The following is an 18771-nucleotide window of genomic DNA, read 5'->3' as shown; positions in this document are numbered from 1 at the left end:
CTTTTATGTTTTGACAGCTCATTTATTTACATGGTAACGACCTAATTGACTTTATCATGCTGTGCTTTCTATGTATTGAATAAGAGTTACCTTTTTACCTTTTTCTCTCAGCCACTTGAGATGGACTTTCCCAGGTTCTCTGTGATCTGAATGTATCTTCTCCAGTCCCTCTTCTGGAAGAGTCATCTGTAGCACGAATAATAAAAACCCAGATACATACAGGGTTTCAACCTGAAGATCAGAAAAGCCACGCAGCCAGCCACTAGAGAGCTTAATCTCTGTAAAATCTTCAGACTGAAAGAGCAAGTGCCTGTCTCATTCCACTTTATATTCCTCTCTGAGATTAAAGTGCTGAGATTAAAGGTGTGCACCACCACCACCTGGCCTCTATGGTTAACTAGTGTGGTTGCTGGAATTAAAGGTGTGTGTTACCACTGCCTGGCCCGTAGAGCTGACTAGTGTGATACCAATGAAATACCACTGCAGCTCTTCTCTTAGGTAACTGTTATGAAAAAGGTTCTAATATATTAGGTTTTCACAGTAATGATTTTAACATAAAGTAGGGCTTTTCCATGTGCCCTTCTCATTTTTTCGGTAAGGAATGGGCCAGTGCTATTATGTAAATATGACCCTGCCTTTTTTTTTAAAAAACAGTCCTTTTAACATGAATTTTTTTTTATTGAGTATGAGTAACCCATGTGGTAGTAGTTCTTTTTTTTTAAAACCAGTAATTATTATCAGGCACCCCCCCTCCACCCATGCACTTTAAATAAGGAAGAAATAAAAGGGATGTTTTTTGCTTCATACGACAGGAAATAACATGAAAATATGAAGGATAATTTAAGGGTGAGTCAGAAAAAATTTTGAATAAAAATTAATTTCAAATAGTCTATTACAACACACAGCATTAGGCATGCCCTGATATCCAGTCCTGTCTTTAAAGGTACATGACCTTGAGGAAAATCACTTCAATTTTGGATTAACAGTTCAAGTGCACGCCCTGCCCCCCTTGCAGAGTTGTGAGTGGCCAATGGGAGAGCCTGAGACCCAAACTGGAAACTGATGGCTGCTCTTCCGCTATAAGCACAGCGGAAACGCTGGTGGGGAAGGAATGCTGGGTACGTGGTGAAGCAGAGCAGGGCGAGATGGGGAGGCCTGACGTCCCAGGCCAGTCTGCACAGCCTAGCGACGACTGCACAGACAGCGACGAGGAAAGGCAAGCAGTGACAGGGTTTATTGTTTCCTTGTGTGTATTCCTATGTGTATCGCAAAGGGAGAGCAAATTATGTTTAGGAAATAGATTTCAAAGAAGCTTATATAAAAGCTGAGCTAGAACTGGGAGTGCACACTGGAAAGTGGCTCTCACTTTAAAACGTGTTGATTGTTGAGCACATCAGATTGGATCCATTTGAGAACAGCTTGTTGGCATGTGTTTTGGGGTGCTAGAGGGTGTGGGGCATCAAGCATATAAACGACCTCGTGTCGTAGCTTTGAGAATAGGTTTTGGGTTCTTGGAATCATTTAGGAAAGGCATCTGGAAAGAGTTCTGGCATTCTTTAAATGTTTAACAGAGAAGGTGAAATTTCCTTTTGTATTTTGTAAACCTCAAGGAAAATATATGACCTTATGGTGAAGAGGAAAGAAATATCAGCTTTTTTTAAAAAAAAAAAATGGTTTTTAAGAGTGGGATTTTTCGTTTCTTAGGTTGGCCTGGCTCTCTTAGGCTCAAGCAGTCCCCACACCTTAGACTCCTGATTAGCTGGGGACTGCAGGTGTGTGCCACCCTGCCCAACCAAAATGTCAGTCTTGAGAGTGCTAAAGTAGACGGAAATGACCTTTCAGCCTGAAGGCTATCGGCAGCACTGATTCTGAATTCTAATAAAAGTGCTATACTTTGTCCATAACATTCTTATGCTTTCATTTTTTTTCAATTTTTTTGTTCCACTTGACTTTTAAAATCTGCGTGTGTTGGTATTCAGTATCCTGAGGAAATTCACAAGGATGACAGGTAGCTGAGGGGCATGGTCTCGGGCCTCTGTCGTGGTTGGCCCCATTGCTTTGGGCGTCTGGCAAGTCTGAATTATGAAGGGAGCATGTGGCAGGAACCTGTCCACCTGGTGGTGGTTTGAAAATGAAAGGGGATAAGGGAAGAGGCTGGGGATGCTTTGCCCCTTTCAAGAACCCTATAGGCCCTACCTCTAAACCCCAGTGACACCACAGGCTGGGACAAAACTTTCCACACATGGTCTTTAGGGATCCAAAGATTTGGTTGTGGCAATCTATACCCTGAGCTATTGATGTCTAGGTTGTTGATAGTGGGAATGGGATCTAGGGCCTCACATGTGCTAGGCAGATCTATTTACCCCAGCTCCATCTTTACTTTTCCTTTTGAGACAGTTTCCCTGGTTTGCCTAGGCTGACCTTGAACTTTCAGTCCTACTTGGGATATTGACTTTCAATTAGTACTACTGATTATAGTAAAGAAAATCTGTATTGTCAATATTTAAATTACTACTTAGAGATTAAAATACAGGTATATATGACATTCTGTGATATCAAATTTTTTCCCCAGATTCCACCACATTATTAAAGAATAAATTAAAATCTAGATCCAGTTGGTAGATTGGAACCCAGGGGAGCCTTGAGAGCAAATATTTCCTCCTTTCTAGAAGGCTGTACTGTGAGGGTGTGCAGGGGTGAGGAGGGAGTAGCCCTTCGGCTGGGCTGTACTGTGAGGGTGTGCAGGGGTGAGGAGGGAGGTGCCCATCAGTTGGGCTGTACTGAGAGGGTACAGGGTGTGCAGGGGTGAGGAGGGAGTAGCCCTTCAGCTACTTGAACAGTGCAAAGGCCTTGGCACACTCTGATCACACACTCTGATCCATACTGTCAGATTAGAAAAATGAAGGGCAGTGGGTAGTACCTGTCAGATTCACAGTTTCACAGGGTAGGTAGGATGGAGGAGCAGCTTAACACAAGATAAGCTTCCAGCAAACCTGCCAGCAGGACGTGACTGCTTTCAGGATGATGTTAAAAGCAGACACACAAAAAGGATGGAATCCCCTGGGTGTGGCGCACACCTTTAATCTTGCCACGAGGAGGCAGAGGCAGGAGAGTCTCAAGTTCAAGGCAAGCCTGGTAGTGAGGTTCAGGACAGCCAGGGCTACATAGAAAGACCATATCTTGGGGGCTGGAGAGATGGCTCAGTGGAGTACTGACTGCTCTTCCAGAGGTCCTGAGTTCAATTCCCAGCAACCACATGGTGGCTCACAGCCATCTATAATGAGATCTGGTGTCCTCTTCTGGTGTGCGGGCATACATGGAAGAAATGCTGTGTACATAATAAATAAATAAATCTTAAAAAAAGATCATATATTTAAGGTGGTTGTGGGAGGGGGATGGAATCTTACCATAGGACAACATGGATAGAACTTGTGGAGGTTACTGTGTTCAGTGAAATAAGCCAGACACAAAGACTTAATATCACACCCACTAGCAGAGACTAAAATTATGTTGACCACATGAAAGTATAGGATAGCACAGAGATTATTAGAAACCAGGAAGGGAAGGGAATAGGGGGTAGAGCTAATAATGGATTCCAAAATAAAATTAGTGGTGGGAAGTAGTTCTAATATCCTTGAATGGAATCTTTTTAAGACTCATTATACTTTCCAAAGTAGAGAACTGAATTCCCGACACATAAAAATGATAGTGTGAGATGACAGAGATGCTAATGACCCAGGTTTTGTTGTCATACTGTCCGCGGTATCAAATTATACTATATTCCATAAAAATGCAAATACTGTGACAATTACAAAGCAGACAAGTATACAGCACAGAACACAGAACTAGCACATTAGAGCACAGAACACAGGCTCTGCCTCCCAAGTCTGAAGAAGGCTTTTCTGGGTTGGGTTAAGAGGTTCAGCTCACAGTCTCCATTTGCTCGTACGTGTATCCATCTTGTTGTTTCTGGAAAATGCTGCTTCCTTGGAGTCATCGTTCCTTGGTGACCTGTACCAGGCTCATTCAGGGCTTGACCTGCCTTAGGCACGTTTCTGTGTAGCTTTTTTTTTTTTTTAACTTAACCTGTTTCTCTTTATCTACATTGGGGCTTTTTATCTGTTCCTACTTTCTTGGTGTCTCTGTTTCTGCCTGGTTGGCAGCCACCTGGCTTCTGGCCCCTGACATCTTCCCTCTTCTCTCCTCAAGCCTGGATTTCTCCTATTTGTTGTCTCTGCCTGCTAGCTCCGCCTGTCCTCTCTCTGCCTAGCTATTGGCCGTTCAGCTCTTTCTCAGACCCATCAGGGGCTTCAGGCCGGCAAGGTGAACCAGATGCAACACATCTTTACGTCATTTAACAAACACAGCAGAAAGCAAAAGTAACACAGCTTTACACAGTTAAAGTAATATTCCGCAGCGTCAACAAATGCGACGATATTCCACAACAGCCGCCTCTGAATCTTATGACCTCGTCTGCCTCCTCCTCCACAGAGGTTTTGATGAGGACGTCCCACTGGGGTTCAGTGCTCCCAAGTCTCTAACGCTCTGCACTTTGTCCAGCTGTGGTCTCTGTGTTAATCACCATCGCCTGCATAAACAAGCTTTTCTGGTGAGGGCTCACAGGTTCAAAATCCCAGCACTAAGAAGGGGAAGTGGACCCAGGCCCTCCCCTAACCAAGAAGCTATATGCAAGTGATACCTGATGGGAAAGGGGAATCTGTTTCTTCCCACTGAGTCCCTGGGTATATCCACTACATTCCAGGGCAGGCCCTATGCCCAGGATTTCTTGACCAATACAAAACAGACTCCATGTGTTTTTACACTTTTGTTTTGTTTTAAAAATTTTTCGTATTGATTTTCCTTTTTTAAATTTTGACTTAACATTTTTTGGTTTTGGTTGTTTTTCCTGTGGGTTTTGTTTGTTCTGATAGAGAACATGAAGTTGAATGAGTAGGGAGATGGGGAGGATCTTGAAGGAGTTGGGAGAGGGAAAGAATATGATCAAAATATATTGTAAAAAGTTTTTTTTAAAAAATGTAAAAAGTAATTCAGCTCACCAGGCAGTGGTGGCACACGCCTTTAATTCCATCACTCGGGAGGCAGTGGCGGGCAGATCTCTGTGAGTTCAAGTCCAGCCTGGTCTACAGAGTGAGTTCCAGGACAGAGAAACAGAGCAAAACAGTACGCAGTTAGGCTCACAGGGTTGGGGTGTGGCTCTGGAAGAGCCCGCCCAGCCCTCACAAAGTGCTGGGTTTAATCTCTATAATAATGGGAGATTATTACACACTCCAAGCTCATCTTCAGCTACTTAGTGTGCTTGAGGCCAGTCTGGCTGCAAGAGACCCTGTCTCAAAAAAAAAATTAAAGTTCATCTCACAAATACCTCACCAGGTTCTTCACGGGCCGACGAACTAATTTAGTCGGTGTTTCATTCTCTCCCTAAGGGCACAAAGAGCCCGATGTATTAATTACCAGTTAAGTTTTCTCTGGGTTTCAGTAACATCTCCTGAGACCAGTTCTGGGGAGGATGTGATTATGATCTCATGGTTTTTTTCCACTGCCAGGGCCTTTAACTCCCTACAGTCTTCAGCCTTTGTCTGCATGAGGTAAACAAAACTGTTCTCCATGCTAAAGCCAGAGAGCTTGGCTGTCTTGCATCCTTTTTCCTCTTTTAAAATTTTTTAATTATGTATATTCCATGTATATACAATATAAATGTAAAAAGTGAGTGAGGTGGTATAAAAATTAGTAGCCTTCACCCAAACAATTATATATTCTTAGACCTGTTTACACACACACACACACACACACACACACACCTCCTCATTCACTTAACAATGCAATAGATATCACTCTAGGTCAATAACAGATTCAAAACTAATGATTTAATTTTAACAATATTGTATGGGTTTGCCACTAAGTAAATAACTATTCTCTTGGTATATCCTCAGGGATTCTCTCTTCATTTTTCACACACTAGCTAAAAGTGCTATGTTACCTTTGTATGTAGACTTGCCCTTTGGTGCTTTCATTCTGTGTTCTGTGGAGAGCACTCTGAAAAGGGAAGTTGTCAGGTCAAAGGGTACCACTTAAAACACTACATGCAAGTTATAATGTTTGTATTGTTCTTGAAGTAAGAGGATCTGCTCTAAACGTGGGTGCACCGTGTCCTGGGCTGGGGCCCTGGCCTGCACAGAAAGGAGGTAAGGAGCCGAGCATGACTCCCTGAGTACAGTGCCGTGTGGCCAGCTGCCTCGCACCACTGCTGCTGTGCCCTCCCCATCCTGACAGACTGTACCCTCAAACTGAATTGAAAGAACCCGTTTTAGCCTGTTTCTGTCCAATGCCTTGTCACGAAAGTGGCCAATATGCAAAAATTACAGTGGCTTTTTTCCCCTCTGACTTCAAATTTTTGACTGGCCTGGAACTCACACTGTAGACCAGACTGGGTTCAAACCCACAGGCATCTGTCGGCCTCTGCCTCCTGAGTGTTGAAATTAAAGGTGTGTGTAACCATAAAAGAAAACAAAACAAAAAACAAAAAAAGACTTCAAATTTTTAAGAAGTTTTTTTAAAGGAGGACTTACTGATTTTATTATTACATCACATCTGTTTCTTTTTTTGAAGATTTATTTTCCTACTCTGTACACAGTCTTCTGTGTCCATGTATGCCCACAGTCCAGAAGACAACAGATCTCATTATAGATGGTTATGAGCCACCATGTGGTTGCTGGGAATTGATCTCAGGACCTCTGGAAGAGCAGCCAGTGCTTTTAACCACTGAGCCATTTCCCCAGTACCTTAAGAAGTTTTTTAACCTTGACAACGTGTGGGTGAGTGGGTGAAGCATATGATGTGCCCATGAGCGGGCACACACGTGTCATAGTGTATGTGTGGCGCCGGGACTTCCAGGAGTCCATTCTCTCGCAGTGGGCCTGGATTCTGGGATTCAAAGCAGGTGTCAAAGCTTGCACAGCGAGTGTCTGAACCCACTACAGTGGTTTTCAGCCTGGGGCTAACACATCCTGCACATCAGATACTTACAACTCATAACAGTGGCAAACGGACAGTTGTGAATTAACATCAAAAATAGTCACCGCAACATGAGGAACTGTATTGTAATGTCTCAGCTTTTGGAAGGGTGAGACCCGCTGCACTAAACCATTTCACTGGGCCAACTTCAGCTTGGTGGCTGATTGGTCGCAAGCCGCTCAGGCTTTGTAATCCCAGCCTTTACTAGGATGCTTCACTGCTGGCTGTCATGACGCCTTTGGCATCTGGGACGCTGCATCTTTTTGTCAATTCCTTTTTCGTTTCTCGACCGTTTTCTTATGTCTTTAAACTTTTCCTTGCCCCGGCTCCTCTGACTTGTCCTGTGTTCCGCCCGTTACTTTGTTTCCAGCATGGTCTTTAGCTCCCTGATGCTTTTTTTTTTTCTTTTTATTATTTTCAAAGACGTATCGTTTTTAATCAGGCGTATGTGTGAGTACGCGTGTGCGCGTGGGCGTCCCTGTTCAGAGGTGTTGGACTTCCTGGAGCTGGAGTTACAGGTGGTTGTGAATCATGAATGTGGGCCCTGGGAACTGAACTCGGTCCTCTGGAAGAGCAGCCCGGATCCTAACTGTTAGTCGGCTTTCTAGCTCTTTCTCTTTAAACTCAGGCCTGCTTCGGGTGTTTCCTTGGGACGTGACGTGAGCAGGCGTCGTGTGCCAAAGCAGCTACCTACCACGCAGACAATACAGCCTCAGAAGAGGAGTAGAAGCTTGCTCTCCTACCAATAATTTCCTTCCTTACTCTTCACTGTGCCGCTGACCTCCAGGGATCTGAGGCTTTGCCATAATTTAGAAGCCCCTGTGATGGCAGAACACATCACCGGCAAGGCGACTGTCGTGTAGAAATGACCAAGGCGTCTCTAACTTTGGCTGCGGAGTTCGGGGATTCCCTGGCTCTAATCCCAGCCTCTCTGAGACACCTTCAAATGATGGCATTTGTAGATTTCTCACAGGGGCAGACTGTTCTCATTAGAAGATCCCACTACACAGCCTACGGGCGGGTGTGTTCTTCAGTCAAGTGAGCTGGCACGTTAGGGACCTGGCCAGTTGTCCTGCTCAGTTCCATTTTCGGAAACGCTGAAGCGGTGGGAGCTCTGAAAGCTCCGGAGCAGAGGGAGGGGCTTAGGATCCTGCTGCCTTCCATGGCGCTCACCTGGACTGCTGAGTACCCAGCTGGCTCTCAGCCAACACTGTCCTGAGAAAAACTTTTTTGGTTCAAGGGATCTAAGCTGAAAGAACATCTCTGGAAAGACAAGAACTTCTGACCGTGTGGGAACGGCAGTGCGGAAGGAAAGTCCTACAACTGCATTGACGGCAGCAAAGTATTCGTCGATTTCTGCTGCGGCGCTACAGTGCCACCTCCTGGATGTAAACGGAAGTTTCTGAGTTTTTACAGCCTCATCACATATATTAAAATGATTTGAATTTGGGGTCATGGCAGGTTCTAAATACTTATATTCCGCCCTACAGTTAAGGAACTACTTAACCAAATCCTTGAAAACTCGAGATAGAACACTGTAGTTCGCAGCCTTCGAGAACCTTCTAAAATTCCTATCTTTAGCTTTTTGGAGCCTTCAACACTGCCAAGGTCCCACTGGGTCCTCTGATTGTCTCTCTGTCCTGGAGCCAAAGGAAAGAAATGGAATGATTTCCAGAAATCAGAAGCCCGAAGTGTGCCCCTGCCTCCTGAGCAGGATGAGCCCATTTTTTTTCTTTTCGCATGTTCTGCTCATCTATGGTGCGAGAACCCAAGTTCCTACAGTCGTGCAGGGGAGACTGTTCCTTCTGGTGGAAGCGAGGGTCACAGATGCGGGGCTACGGTATAGCATCACCCTGACACTGGTCCTCGGTTACCTCAGACCTTATTTACAGCGCTGGCAAAGCCAGAGTCCCCAGGCTAGCACGGGACAAGAACAGCGGTGCCATTCCGTAGACTGTCGGTATCTGCCTCTCAGAATTACTTGGGAGTGGATCAGGTTAGAATCCTACCTGGAAAAGGCTAACAGATGTTGGATTTTGTGTCCTTGTTCCTGGCTCTACTTCAGTATTCTTGAGGTGAGATCAAACCTGTTTCTGCTACAAGAGAAGCTTCTTGTAGTGAGCCGCGCAACGCCACAGGTGAAACGCTTGTGATACCCAGTGGAACTGTGGGAAAGTTCTCCAGCCCAAACCACACAAAACAAGTTCTCAGAAGCAGTGTGTGTGCGCCGTAGAGGGTCTTACAAGGCAGAGCAGCTAGTTTAAGCTGGTTCTGCTTCTAAGCAGCACTGGGCTTTGGATAAGCTTCCCGGCTGCTCTTGTCTTAGGCTCCTGAGAAGGAACTGCTAGTTCCTTTACACCAAGCAATTCTACAACCGGTGTTTCTTGTGGACTTGGTTTTTAATGATCAGGTCATCAGTACATTTTCTCATGTACTTACTGGCAAAGCACACACTACAAATCAGCAGTTATGTTATTAACTAGATGAGTCTAACTTGGCTGGGAGCATTGTGCGTGTCTGTGTATAACCCGGCATGTGGGAGGCTAGGGCAGTGGGAGCTGCGTGTTGACTTAGTGAGACCCTGTCTCAAAGAACAAAATGAACCACAACAATCTAGAGTACTATAATGTAGGTAAGACATGTAAAACGTATTTATTATCATCTTAGCTACATAGAGACATAGACAACATGTGTTATTGAGAGAGATACACGCTATCTATACAGATCTAGGGACACAGGCTCACGTATCCCAGGCTGACCTGGAACTCTATTATGGAAAGAATCATCGCGAACTTATCACCCCCTGCCCTCATGTCCAGAGTGCTAGGATTACAGGTGTGAACCACCACACCAGTTTATGCAGGGCTGGGGATTGAACCCAAGGCTCTGTGCAAAGCAGGACGCACTACCAACTGAGCTACAACCCAGCTCACGGATGTGATCTCTGGTGGGCTTTAAAATGGAAAGGACTTCCAGGTAATCTTTCTCCTCCTCTTTTTAAAAGACTTTTTTTTTTTTTAATTTTTAATTTATACGTATGTATCTGTCTGTCTGTCTCTGTGTATGTGTGTACATAGGAGTGTAGGTGCCCCCACATCAGGGGCACTGGATCCCTTGAAATTGGAGTTACCAGCAGTTGTGAGGCATCCCACGTTGGATTGTTGGGAAGTGAACTCAAGTCCTCTCCAAGAGCAGCAAGCTTCTTAACCGCGAGCCATCGCCCCGCCACTTCTTTACTCTTTTAAGATCTTTAGAGATTCCTAAGAACTCGATTTGAAGATTTACAAGGTTTTCAAAACTGACATTACGTTACAGGTCTACGATTATTTACTTTTCCACAAAATGTTCCATACAATTTTTAAAAGATATAAAAAACATTTTGGCATTTAAGTAAAACATCTTAAAATAGAAGGTAGATTATAAAGCAGCATGAAATGGTTTTCACTTGTAAACAGAATTAGGAACCCCCAGAATCTACAAACACCGTGGTGATGTGAGGCTCAAGGCGCCGCTGGAAGTCAGGGGAGCTAGGTTCCCGCTGTCGTCTTGCACGCGGTGATCTTCAACTGTCTCCTGATGTCTGCAGATCAGAGGCACCACCGTGTCCAGCAGAGGGTGGGGTCGGTCGTCCTGATTGGCTTGTCCAGCTGTCCCGTGAAGCCATGAAATTAGAGTAACATATTCCAGGCTGTTTGTGTATGTGTATGCCTGGTGGGCACACACGGGAACCACATGCCTGCAAGTGCCCTCGGAGGTCAGAAAAGGATGTCGGGACAGCCTGGAACTGGAGTTTCAGGAGTTTCAGGGTGAGTCCTCTGATGTTGGTGCGGGGGGGGGGGGGGGGGAGGGCAAGCCCAGGACTCCTGGAAGAGCACCAAGTGCTCGTAACTACTGAGGCATCTCTTCGGCTCATACAGTGAGGGGTTTTAGAGCCTATATTTAATGTAGAGACTTACATTTTCTACTTTTATTTTAATCTGATTTGTGTGTGTGTGTGTGTGCACATGTGTGTGTGTGCGTGTGTGTGTGCAGATGTGTGTGTGTATTCCACTCCCTATGTTTGGACACATACATGTTTTCTTATTTAGCCACCTCTGTGCTGTTATTGAAATTCCTCAAGAACGAACGTACCATTTCTTGCCTTTATTTTTTTTCAGCTTCCTTTTTCAGTTTCTCCAAGATCTCTTCTGGAGTCGTAGAGGCCAAGAGCTTCACCACCTTTTCCCGAGATTTACCACCCTGAACCAGAAGGAAAAAGACACACTTAGCATCCTAATACTTGCAGGAGCAACAGACCTCTGTCCCCCTGTAGCAGGTCTTCACGGGGTGTCAAGGATGGCCCCTCACCCCAATAGCCCCCAGAGGGAGTGACACTATTAGGTGTGTCCTTGGAGGAAGTGGACTTTGAGGTCTCTTTTGCTCAAGTTTCACTTAGTGTGACACTCAGTCCACTTCCTGTCACTTTCTGATCAAGGCGTAGTCAGCATCATGTCTCCCCGAATGCTGCCATGCTCCCCATCACGATGATAATGGACTAAAATCTCTGAAACTGTAAGTCACTAACTCAATGAAATGATTTCCTCCTCTGGAAGAGTTGCCCTGGCCATGGCGTCTCTTCACAGCAATAGAGACCCTAAGACATCTGGGCACACTCTCTCCTGGACACTTGTACCTTAAAACAAATTTGTATGACTCTCCAGGGTTTCTTGGCTTTCTACTTCAATTTTTATAATAAAAGTTTGGCATTAAAATTTCAAGATGAATGGTTTACAATATTCTAATTTCTTCTTTTTTTTTTCTCAAGACAGGGTATCACATATCAGATTAGTAATAACTCAATATATAGTCAAGGATGAACCTGACCCCAATCCTGTCTGCCTCTCTCAGGGGCTGGGATTACAGGTACATCCCACTACGCCTGGCCAGTATTCGAAAGTTTCAAGTAATTTGTTTGAATTACAAAGGAAAATAATTTCAAAATATTAAGTATGACAATTTAATATAAACTTTTTATAACACCTAAATTTAAACAAATTGCTTTTTTCTAAACTGTTACACATTTCTGAAAATTTCAAACAAAAAGCAACCATACATCTAAGTACTACGATTTCACAATCATCTAAAACAACTCTTAAAAAGATTTACTTGAAACATGCCTTTTATAGAACAGAATTTGAGCGGGAATTTATCTGGATGGACTGTGTGTACACAGAGAGTGGAAGTGTGCCTTTAGGCTACTGTCAGACCTGAAGTACTGCCAATGTCAGACATTATCTGCCACAGGTTGGGAGAGGTAAAGGAAGTGGCCTGTTAAGAGGACTTTTAGGTACAGATTATTAATCAATTATTAATTGTCATTGATTATTAATCAGTGACTTTAAATGGCACCCAGATATGAACTGCAGGGGGCATACAGCATGGAGAACTTTAAGACATGAACTTGGCCTGCTCTCTTGCAGACAGACTCTGTTTCAGCACGACCACAGAGACACCACGGGCCTGCTCCTAAAAATCATTCTCTGAAGATTCGGAAGTAAAACCAAGGTATTAACGTCATATAAACTAATCTTCACAAGGGTATCCCCTAACGAGCATAGCCAGCGTGGGGTCATAATTACTTGGTGAACTTCTTAATGGAGATGACAAACAGAGACCATTTTTCGGTATTTCCATATGGTGATGTCTTGAAGGAAGTGAGCAAGATTAATCTGACAATAAGTAAGTTATGTAATTTTTTTGTTGTTGTTGTTTTTGTTTTTTCGAGACAGGGATTCTCTGTAGCTTTGGAGCCTGTCCTGGAACTAGCTCTTGTAGACCAGGCTGGCTTCGAACTCACAGAGATCCGCCTGCCTCTGCCTCCTGAGTGCTGGGATTAAAGGTGTGCACCAACACTACCTGGCCAAGTTATGCATTTAGAAAGGAGAAAAACACTGTAAATGAGCAAAACAAAGGACTATAAGTAGATAGGGCCCATCTCAATAAAACAGTGGCAGTGTGGCTGAAAGAGACTATGAAGCTACAGAATTTTGTATTTAAAAGAATATGAGTTTTTAAAACTGGCCTTACAAGACTGGAGAGATGGCTCAGTGGCTAAGAACACTGGCTGTTCTTCCAGAGGACCCAGGTTTGACTCCCAACACCCACATGGTGGCCCACAGCCATCTGTAACTTCAGTCCTAGGGGACCTGACACACTCCTCTGGGCTCTGAGGGCACCAGGGATACATGTGGTACACAGACATACATGCAGTCAAAACAGCCATACACATAAAACTATTTTAAAAACTGGCTTCACAAAAATTATAGGACGTATGAACTATGGTCCATATGCAATAATTTAGAAGGGAGAGCCCTACCTTATCCAGAACCACGTCACTCTTCCTGAGCTCCAAGACCTTGGACAGATACCGACAGAGCTCCGCATTCGCTTCTCCCTCGGATGGAGGGGCTGCGATTGCCACGCCAACAGCCTCAGTGGTCAGATCTGGAAAAACATGGCATAAACTTCACTCTTAAGGGGATCTTTTCCTCCAGGGAGCCAGGAACTGCCCAACAGTTTGATTTACCCGACAGAGGCTTTTGGTTGATAACTGCTGAGCTAGGTCCAGTCTCCTGCGCACAAACAAGGACTGGACTGAACGTTTAAACGATACTTCAGGGAACCGGATAAACAGGTCCCTACAGTTACAGAGTACACACCCACAAAAGAGAACACCCTAACTGGACAGGGCCAGAGTCCTAGAGAGCACCCTGGATTTAGGCACCTAGAAATTGCCTCTGAACGGCAAGAGCTCCAGGAAGGGAGTTGGGCTGGCCTTCAGCTTCAACGTCACTGAGGGAGTGCAGGGATGAAGCGGCACCCTAGACTGCACAGGGTTCAGGGTGTCACATCAGGAAAAGCCCAGCACTAGGCCAGGTTCCTCTCTTTTGTGATATGTGTTTTAAATGCCTCCAACATGCCAGGCACTTAGCATTTATCTCACAATTACCTTGAAGAGCATACAAGCTTTTCCAAAGGGCTTCCCCATAACTTGGTGCCATTTTATCCCCATTTTACAGGTGAGGCAACTGAAGTCAAGTACGCGCCCTGGAGCACTTCCCAGTTCTTGGGGAAGAAAGCTCTGACTCAAAGCAGCCTGCAAACGAGCTCAAGCTGGTCCTGCACCTGGGGCCACTCGGCCATGTCTGTACACTTGCACCCCGGGTAACAGCACGTCTATATATGCCACAAGAACGAGACAGTAAAGTGGCTCTTCCATTATCTCTCGGATGCTCAGTTTTTCATCCTAGCATCTTTGAAACAAACCATGTCTTATAGGAGATAGAAGAGTTTAGTTGATCTGAGTTTTTGGAATGTACATATACACTCGTGTATCTTACAGTTGATTCCATATTAGATTTGGCTTAGGAAATACTGACCAAAAAGTTGGGCTTGGGGCACAAACCTATAATCCTTGCGAGGTTGAGGCAGAAGGTAAGTTTGAACCTAGCACAGGCTACATAGCAATGAAAGAGAGAGAGAGAGAGAGAGAGAGAGAGAGAGAGAGAGAGAGAGAGAGAGAAAGGAAGAAGGAGGAGGAGGAGAGGGAGAGAGGGGGGAAGAAGGAAGGAAGGAAGGAAGGAAGGAAGGAAGGAAGGAAGGAAGGAAGGAAGGAAGGAAGGAAAAAAAACTGGCCAAAGTATGGGTAACAGATACAAGATAACAAGGGCATTAGCACAAACCAGGCCTATCTAGCGCTTTGGTTTTGGTGTAGTATTTTATTTTCTTTTTTAAGATTTTATTTATTATGTATAGTATTCTGCCTGCATGTCTGCCTGCAGGTCAGAAAAGGGCACCAGATCTCATTACAGATGGTTGTGAGCTACCACGCGGTTGCTGGGAAGGACCTCGGGAAGAGCAGCCAGTGTTCTTAACCTCTGAGCCACCTCTTCAGCCCCTTCGTGTAGTATTTTCAAAATATAAAAAATAATTTGGTATACAAAGCTTTATCTTGAAAATAAATATTTCTCAAGATAATTCAGTTCAAACTAACTTTGCATAGGAATCAGTCAGGGGTCTCAGAGCTCAGGCTGTCTCTCACTTTTCACGTTAATAATCATTAACGCTATACCAAGGCATCGCTCCTCTCTGTCAGTGTCCAGGCTACACATCTGTTTGCTTATGTGTGCCTCCCAAATGCTTTGTTGTTTAGAGACAGGGTCTTCTTTGTACTGACAGACCTCAAACTCAAGATCCCCCTGCCTCAGTTTCTAAATATCCGTGACTTACTGGTACACGATATAACAAGGCCATCTCCAAAGCACTTTTTTAAAAAGGAAGAGATACAATGGCTTCCATTTAACTTGGTATTAACTATTGCACATCTGTTTCAAATACCTCTGCGTGACAAAATAGGGTTTTAAATAGAGAAGCTCTAAAGCATATCTAAAAATACCATTTCTAGCCACAGGCTAGGCTACCAGCTAGCGAGGCAGAGAGAAGGTGAAGTGACAGCCTGGCCCACACATGAATCCCATCGGTGCTCAGATGTACCTGTCACAGCATTTTGCTTAGAGCCGGGTTTGGCATGGATAGCAATGGTGACACAGCCTTTAGGGTCGGTTGCCACAGGCCCTGCAGGAGGAAGTGGTGTCTCTGGTTCCTTGGTTTGGTTTTTACCCTGAAATGACACACACAAGTTTACAGGTTACAAGACATTTCAACGCACTTTTATCTTGACCCATTACTGCCCCTCACCTTCACTAAACCGGGCTTCCCATCTATCAGCCGGCCGCCTGGGAGCGTTCCGGGAGCGTTCCCAGCGTCCCTCAGGGTCCCTGTCAGCCTACCACCAGCCCACAGTGTTTATACGGCCTGGGAAGGCCTGACTCTGGCCTCCACACCTTTATGCTGCTTTCTCTTGTTAGTTTCAACTAATTCAGTTTCTCCTCAAGTAGAGCCTATTACTTACCATTTACTTGGTGTAGCCTAAAGCTGAAAGTGTGTGTGTGTGTGTGTGTGTGTGTGTGTGTGTACGTGCGCATGCGCGCGCCCTGCTCGGATCTCATTCTGGCTACCTTAGAGCTTGTTACTATAGGCTGCTGTATAGTTCCTATTCCTCGCAAGTAGAGCCATTTACTAGTCATATTTATATCCAATGCACCCTAAAGCTCGGAGTGGGTGAGAGGGTGAGGGGTGGGCTGCAGAAAGAATAATGACTGGCACTTACACGCCACGGTAAGAACATTTTATTCATAAATTCCATGGCAGTATGCAGACAGTGGGTATGAAGAGATACTCCCTTGACCTAGAGGAGCTGGGACCACAGCGCGAGAGAACCATAATAAAGCACATAATTGTGCTAACTGAACCAATGAAGTACACATACACAGTACATTTCTGCATGGAGAAAGGCACCCAGGGCTGGGGAGCTGGGGAGTTGGGGAGCTGGGGAGCTGGGGAGCTGGGGAAGGGGCCAGCAGGTGGCAGTGCCTGAGCTGGGTCCTAGAAAGGAGTTGGAGTTGAGGAAGGAAGATGTCAGAGGAGGGGATGCCGCCTCCTCGACCATAGGGAGGCAAAACGCAGTCTGCCGGGAAGTGCAACCGTCGAAGTGCGGGAGCGTGGCCAGGGGTCCTCAGGCGGGCTAATGTGCGGTCCAGAAGGCTCAGACCTGGACCCGAGTGACAAGGTGTCGGGAGGTCTCCCACCTGCCAGGCGCCGCTTCTAGTCCCTGCGGGTGTAGCCCCGTGGCCCACCCTCTGCACACCACGGGACTTGCCACTGGCCTTGCTCGTCGCGCCGGCTTTCTTAGGCATCGTGGAACCAGACAGGAGTCTAGCGGGAGCCGAGGCGCCGCGACCCACCGCCAGCTGCAGCATCCCAAGCCCGCCGGCGCCGCGGAGAGCCACCGAGCGGAGCGGCGGAAGAGTCCTCTGCGCCTGCGCACGTCGCGGGCGGAAGCAGCGTGCACACCCTGCCCTCATCTGAGAGCGACACCTTGCGCCCGGGTTTCGTTCTTTTGGAACCTGCCTGCCAGGGGTGTGATCACGTGGAGAGCCATCTTTGTCCTTAGAAGTTGGTGACAAGAGCAGCCAGCCTCAGCGCTAGTCTTCCCCACGCGACATCGTGGCCATTCGCACAGCAGTGCGAAAGGAGGGGATTTACAATGGGAAATGGAATACGACGGCTCGCGAGAGTGGAGCCGAGACCAGTCAACACGACTGCTGAAGTCAGGCACTGGCCTTGCTTAGTTAGGGTAGAATGTATGGACAAGATACGCCCAGAGGTAGGAAGGTATCTGCCACCTAAATGGGAGACAGTGTATAACCATTTGAGGGTCTTTGGGTCCTAAATAGTCAGAGATGGAAGAAAGATCACATGTAGCAACTAAGACCGAAGATGCCCAAGTCTGGGGCTAGTGAACAGAATTGGCAGTTTGAGGTGAGGTTTTAGGGTACAGTAAGTTTGAAATGGTTGGGGATATCCAAGTGGAATAGTTAAGGAGCTACCTGTGCCTTACTGAAGCATCAGAGTCCTGTGCGGGTGTTAGGGAACAGATGGTCAGAAGGAAATGGATCATCATCACATTCCCAATGTGCAGAGCTGTCAGGCAGGTCCAACAGAGCAAAAGGGTCAGGGAGACAAGCCACAGCTAAACACTAGCCAGAGGTGGTATGGCAGCGAAGGGGAGTGGTCAACTGACAATTGTCACAAAAACTGAAATGACCAGGTGTTGACAGGTTAAAAGTTAGTGGTATTGGTGATCCAGGTGGGGCAGTTTTAGCGGATAAACAGAAATGTGTAGGTAAGACTTCACCCTTTGCGAAGTAACAGGAATCTGGAGTGGCTTGAGAGGGACTTTTACTTTTGAAAGCACAGGAATGAGCTAAAAGAGGGAGGGTTCAGACAAAGGACCTGGAGTTTCACCAGCCAGGGGTGGGGAGGTGCTGAAGGTAAGCAGTGAGGAATAGCTATAACAGTTTGGAAAACGGCAGCGCTGTCTATGGAAACTCACCCAGTGGCACCGGCAATCTCATCAGGCTGAAGCCAGAGGAAATCAAAACCCCAATGTGCACTTACATCATTTATTTCTCATGTTGGATACATGTTCTGCCACTGAGCTATATCCCAAATGACAGGACTTTGAATGCCTGGCCTCAGCAGCTAAGACGCCAACCTTTAATTCAGGCAGTCATGTTGATCTGGGTGTATATTGATCGGGTCACTAAAGTGAGTAAAGACCAAATGTCTGTGTAGGGAAGTCAAGAGGGTCAAAGGGCTGCAGTGCTCAGATGCAGTAACAGGTAGGATGGAGCATGAGTGCTGAACACAGCCATGGAAGGCTGTACTCAGAATGGGGCATCTCAGTTCACCTCACAGACACAGCAGTCCCATAGGACAAGGGTGTGTGTGATGTGCTCATGAGAGGAAAGCTCATTAAAGGCTAGGGACAGCAAGATTGAAGGCTCAGGCAGGGATCCATGTATTTAGCCACACCGCATCTATTTCTTTTTAAATAAATTAAATTGAGGCAGAAAATGGAACCAAAGTTCAGGAAATCATGAAATCCCCTAGACACTTAACAGTTAGCTTCTCCAATCTAGCAGTTTTTCACCCCCACATCCGACTTCTAAGTCACTGTTGGTAACTAGAACAATCAAGACTTAGTTTAAACTTACATACTGTGGCCATGGCAGAGCCTGGGCCACGGGATTGGAAGGCCCTACAGGCTACAGCCAGGGGCCAGGGGGCATTGACTGC

General features: G+C 45.8%; 1 protein-coding gene across 4 annotated transcripts; it reads right to left on the bottom strand.

Moving 5' to 3' along the window:
• Positions 1–9661: 9661 nt before the first annotated feature.
• C24H15orf40 (chromosome 24 C15orf40 homolog) lies at positions 9662–16953 on the bottom strand. Of its 4 annotated transcripts, none has more exons than XM_087901398.1 (5): positions 16719–16950; positions 15565–15691; positions 13388–13515; positions 11164–11271; positions 9662–10816 (listed from the first exon to the last, which is right to left on the bottom strand). In XM_087901398.1, the coding sequence occupies exons 1-4, from the start codon at positions 16887–16889 to the stop codon at positions 11176–11178; spliced, it is 522 nt and encodes a 173-aa protein (XP_087757524.1). In that variant the 5' UTR covers positions 16890–16950; the 3' UTR covers positions 9662–10816; positions 11164–11175. The 4 variants fall into 4 exon arrangements, with proteins under 4 accessions (XP_087757524.1, XP_087757525.1, XP_048291241.1 ...); XM_087901399.1 differs by having other exon boundaries at positions 9662–10679; XM_048435284.3 differs by having other exon boundaries at positions 9662–10679; positions 11174–11271.
• Between the last annotated feature and the right edge of the window lie 1818 nt (positions 16954–18771).

This window comes from Myodes glareolus, chromosome 24, assembly GCF_982192425.1.
Source record: "Myodes glareolus chromosome 24, mMyoGla1.1, whole genome shotgun sequence".
Taxonomy (NCBI): domain Eukaryota; kingdom Metazoa; phylum Chordata; class Mammalia; order Rodentia; family Cricetidae; genus Myodes; species Myodes glareolus.
Note: the sequence above shows the minus strand (reverse complement) of the source record. Positions and strands in the feature narration are given on the sequence as shown.

Coding starts and splice junctions, on each gene's coding strand:
- C24H15orf40 (XM_087901398.1), bottom strand. CDS start 16,889: ATGCTGCAGCTGGCGGTGGGTCGCGGCGCCTCGGCTCCCGCTAGACTC. Junction 15,692..16,718: donor CTAGAAGCGGCGCCTGGCAG/GTGGGAGACCTC, acceptor GTGTCATTTCAG/GGTAAAAACCAAACCAAGGA. Junction 13,516..15,564: donor TAAGCAAAATGCTGTGACAG/GTACATCTGAGC, acceptor ATGTTTTTCCAG/ATCTGACCACTGAGGCTGTT.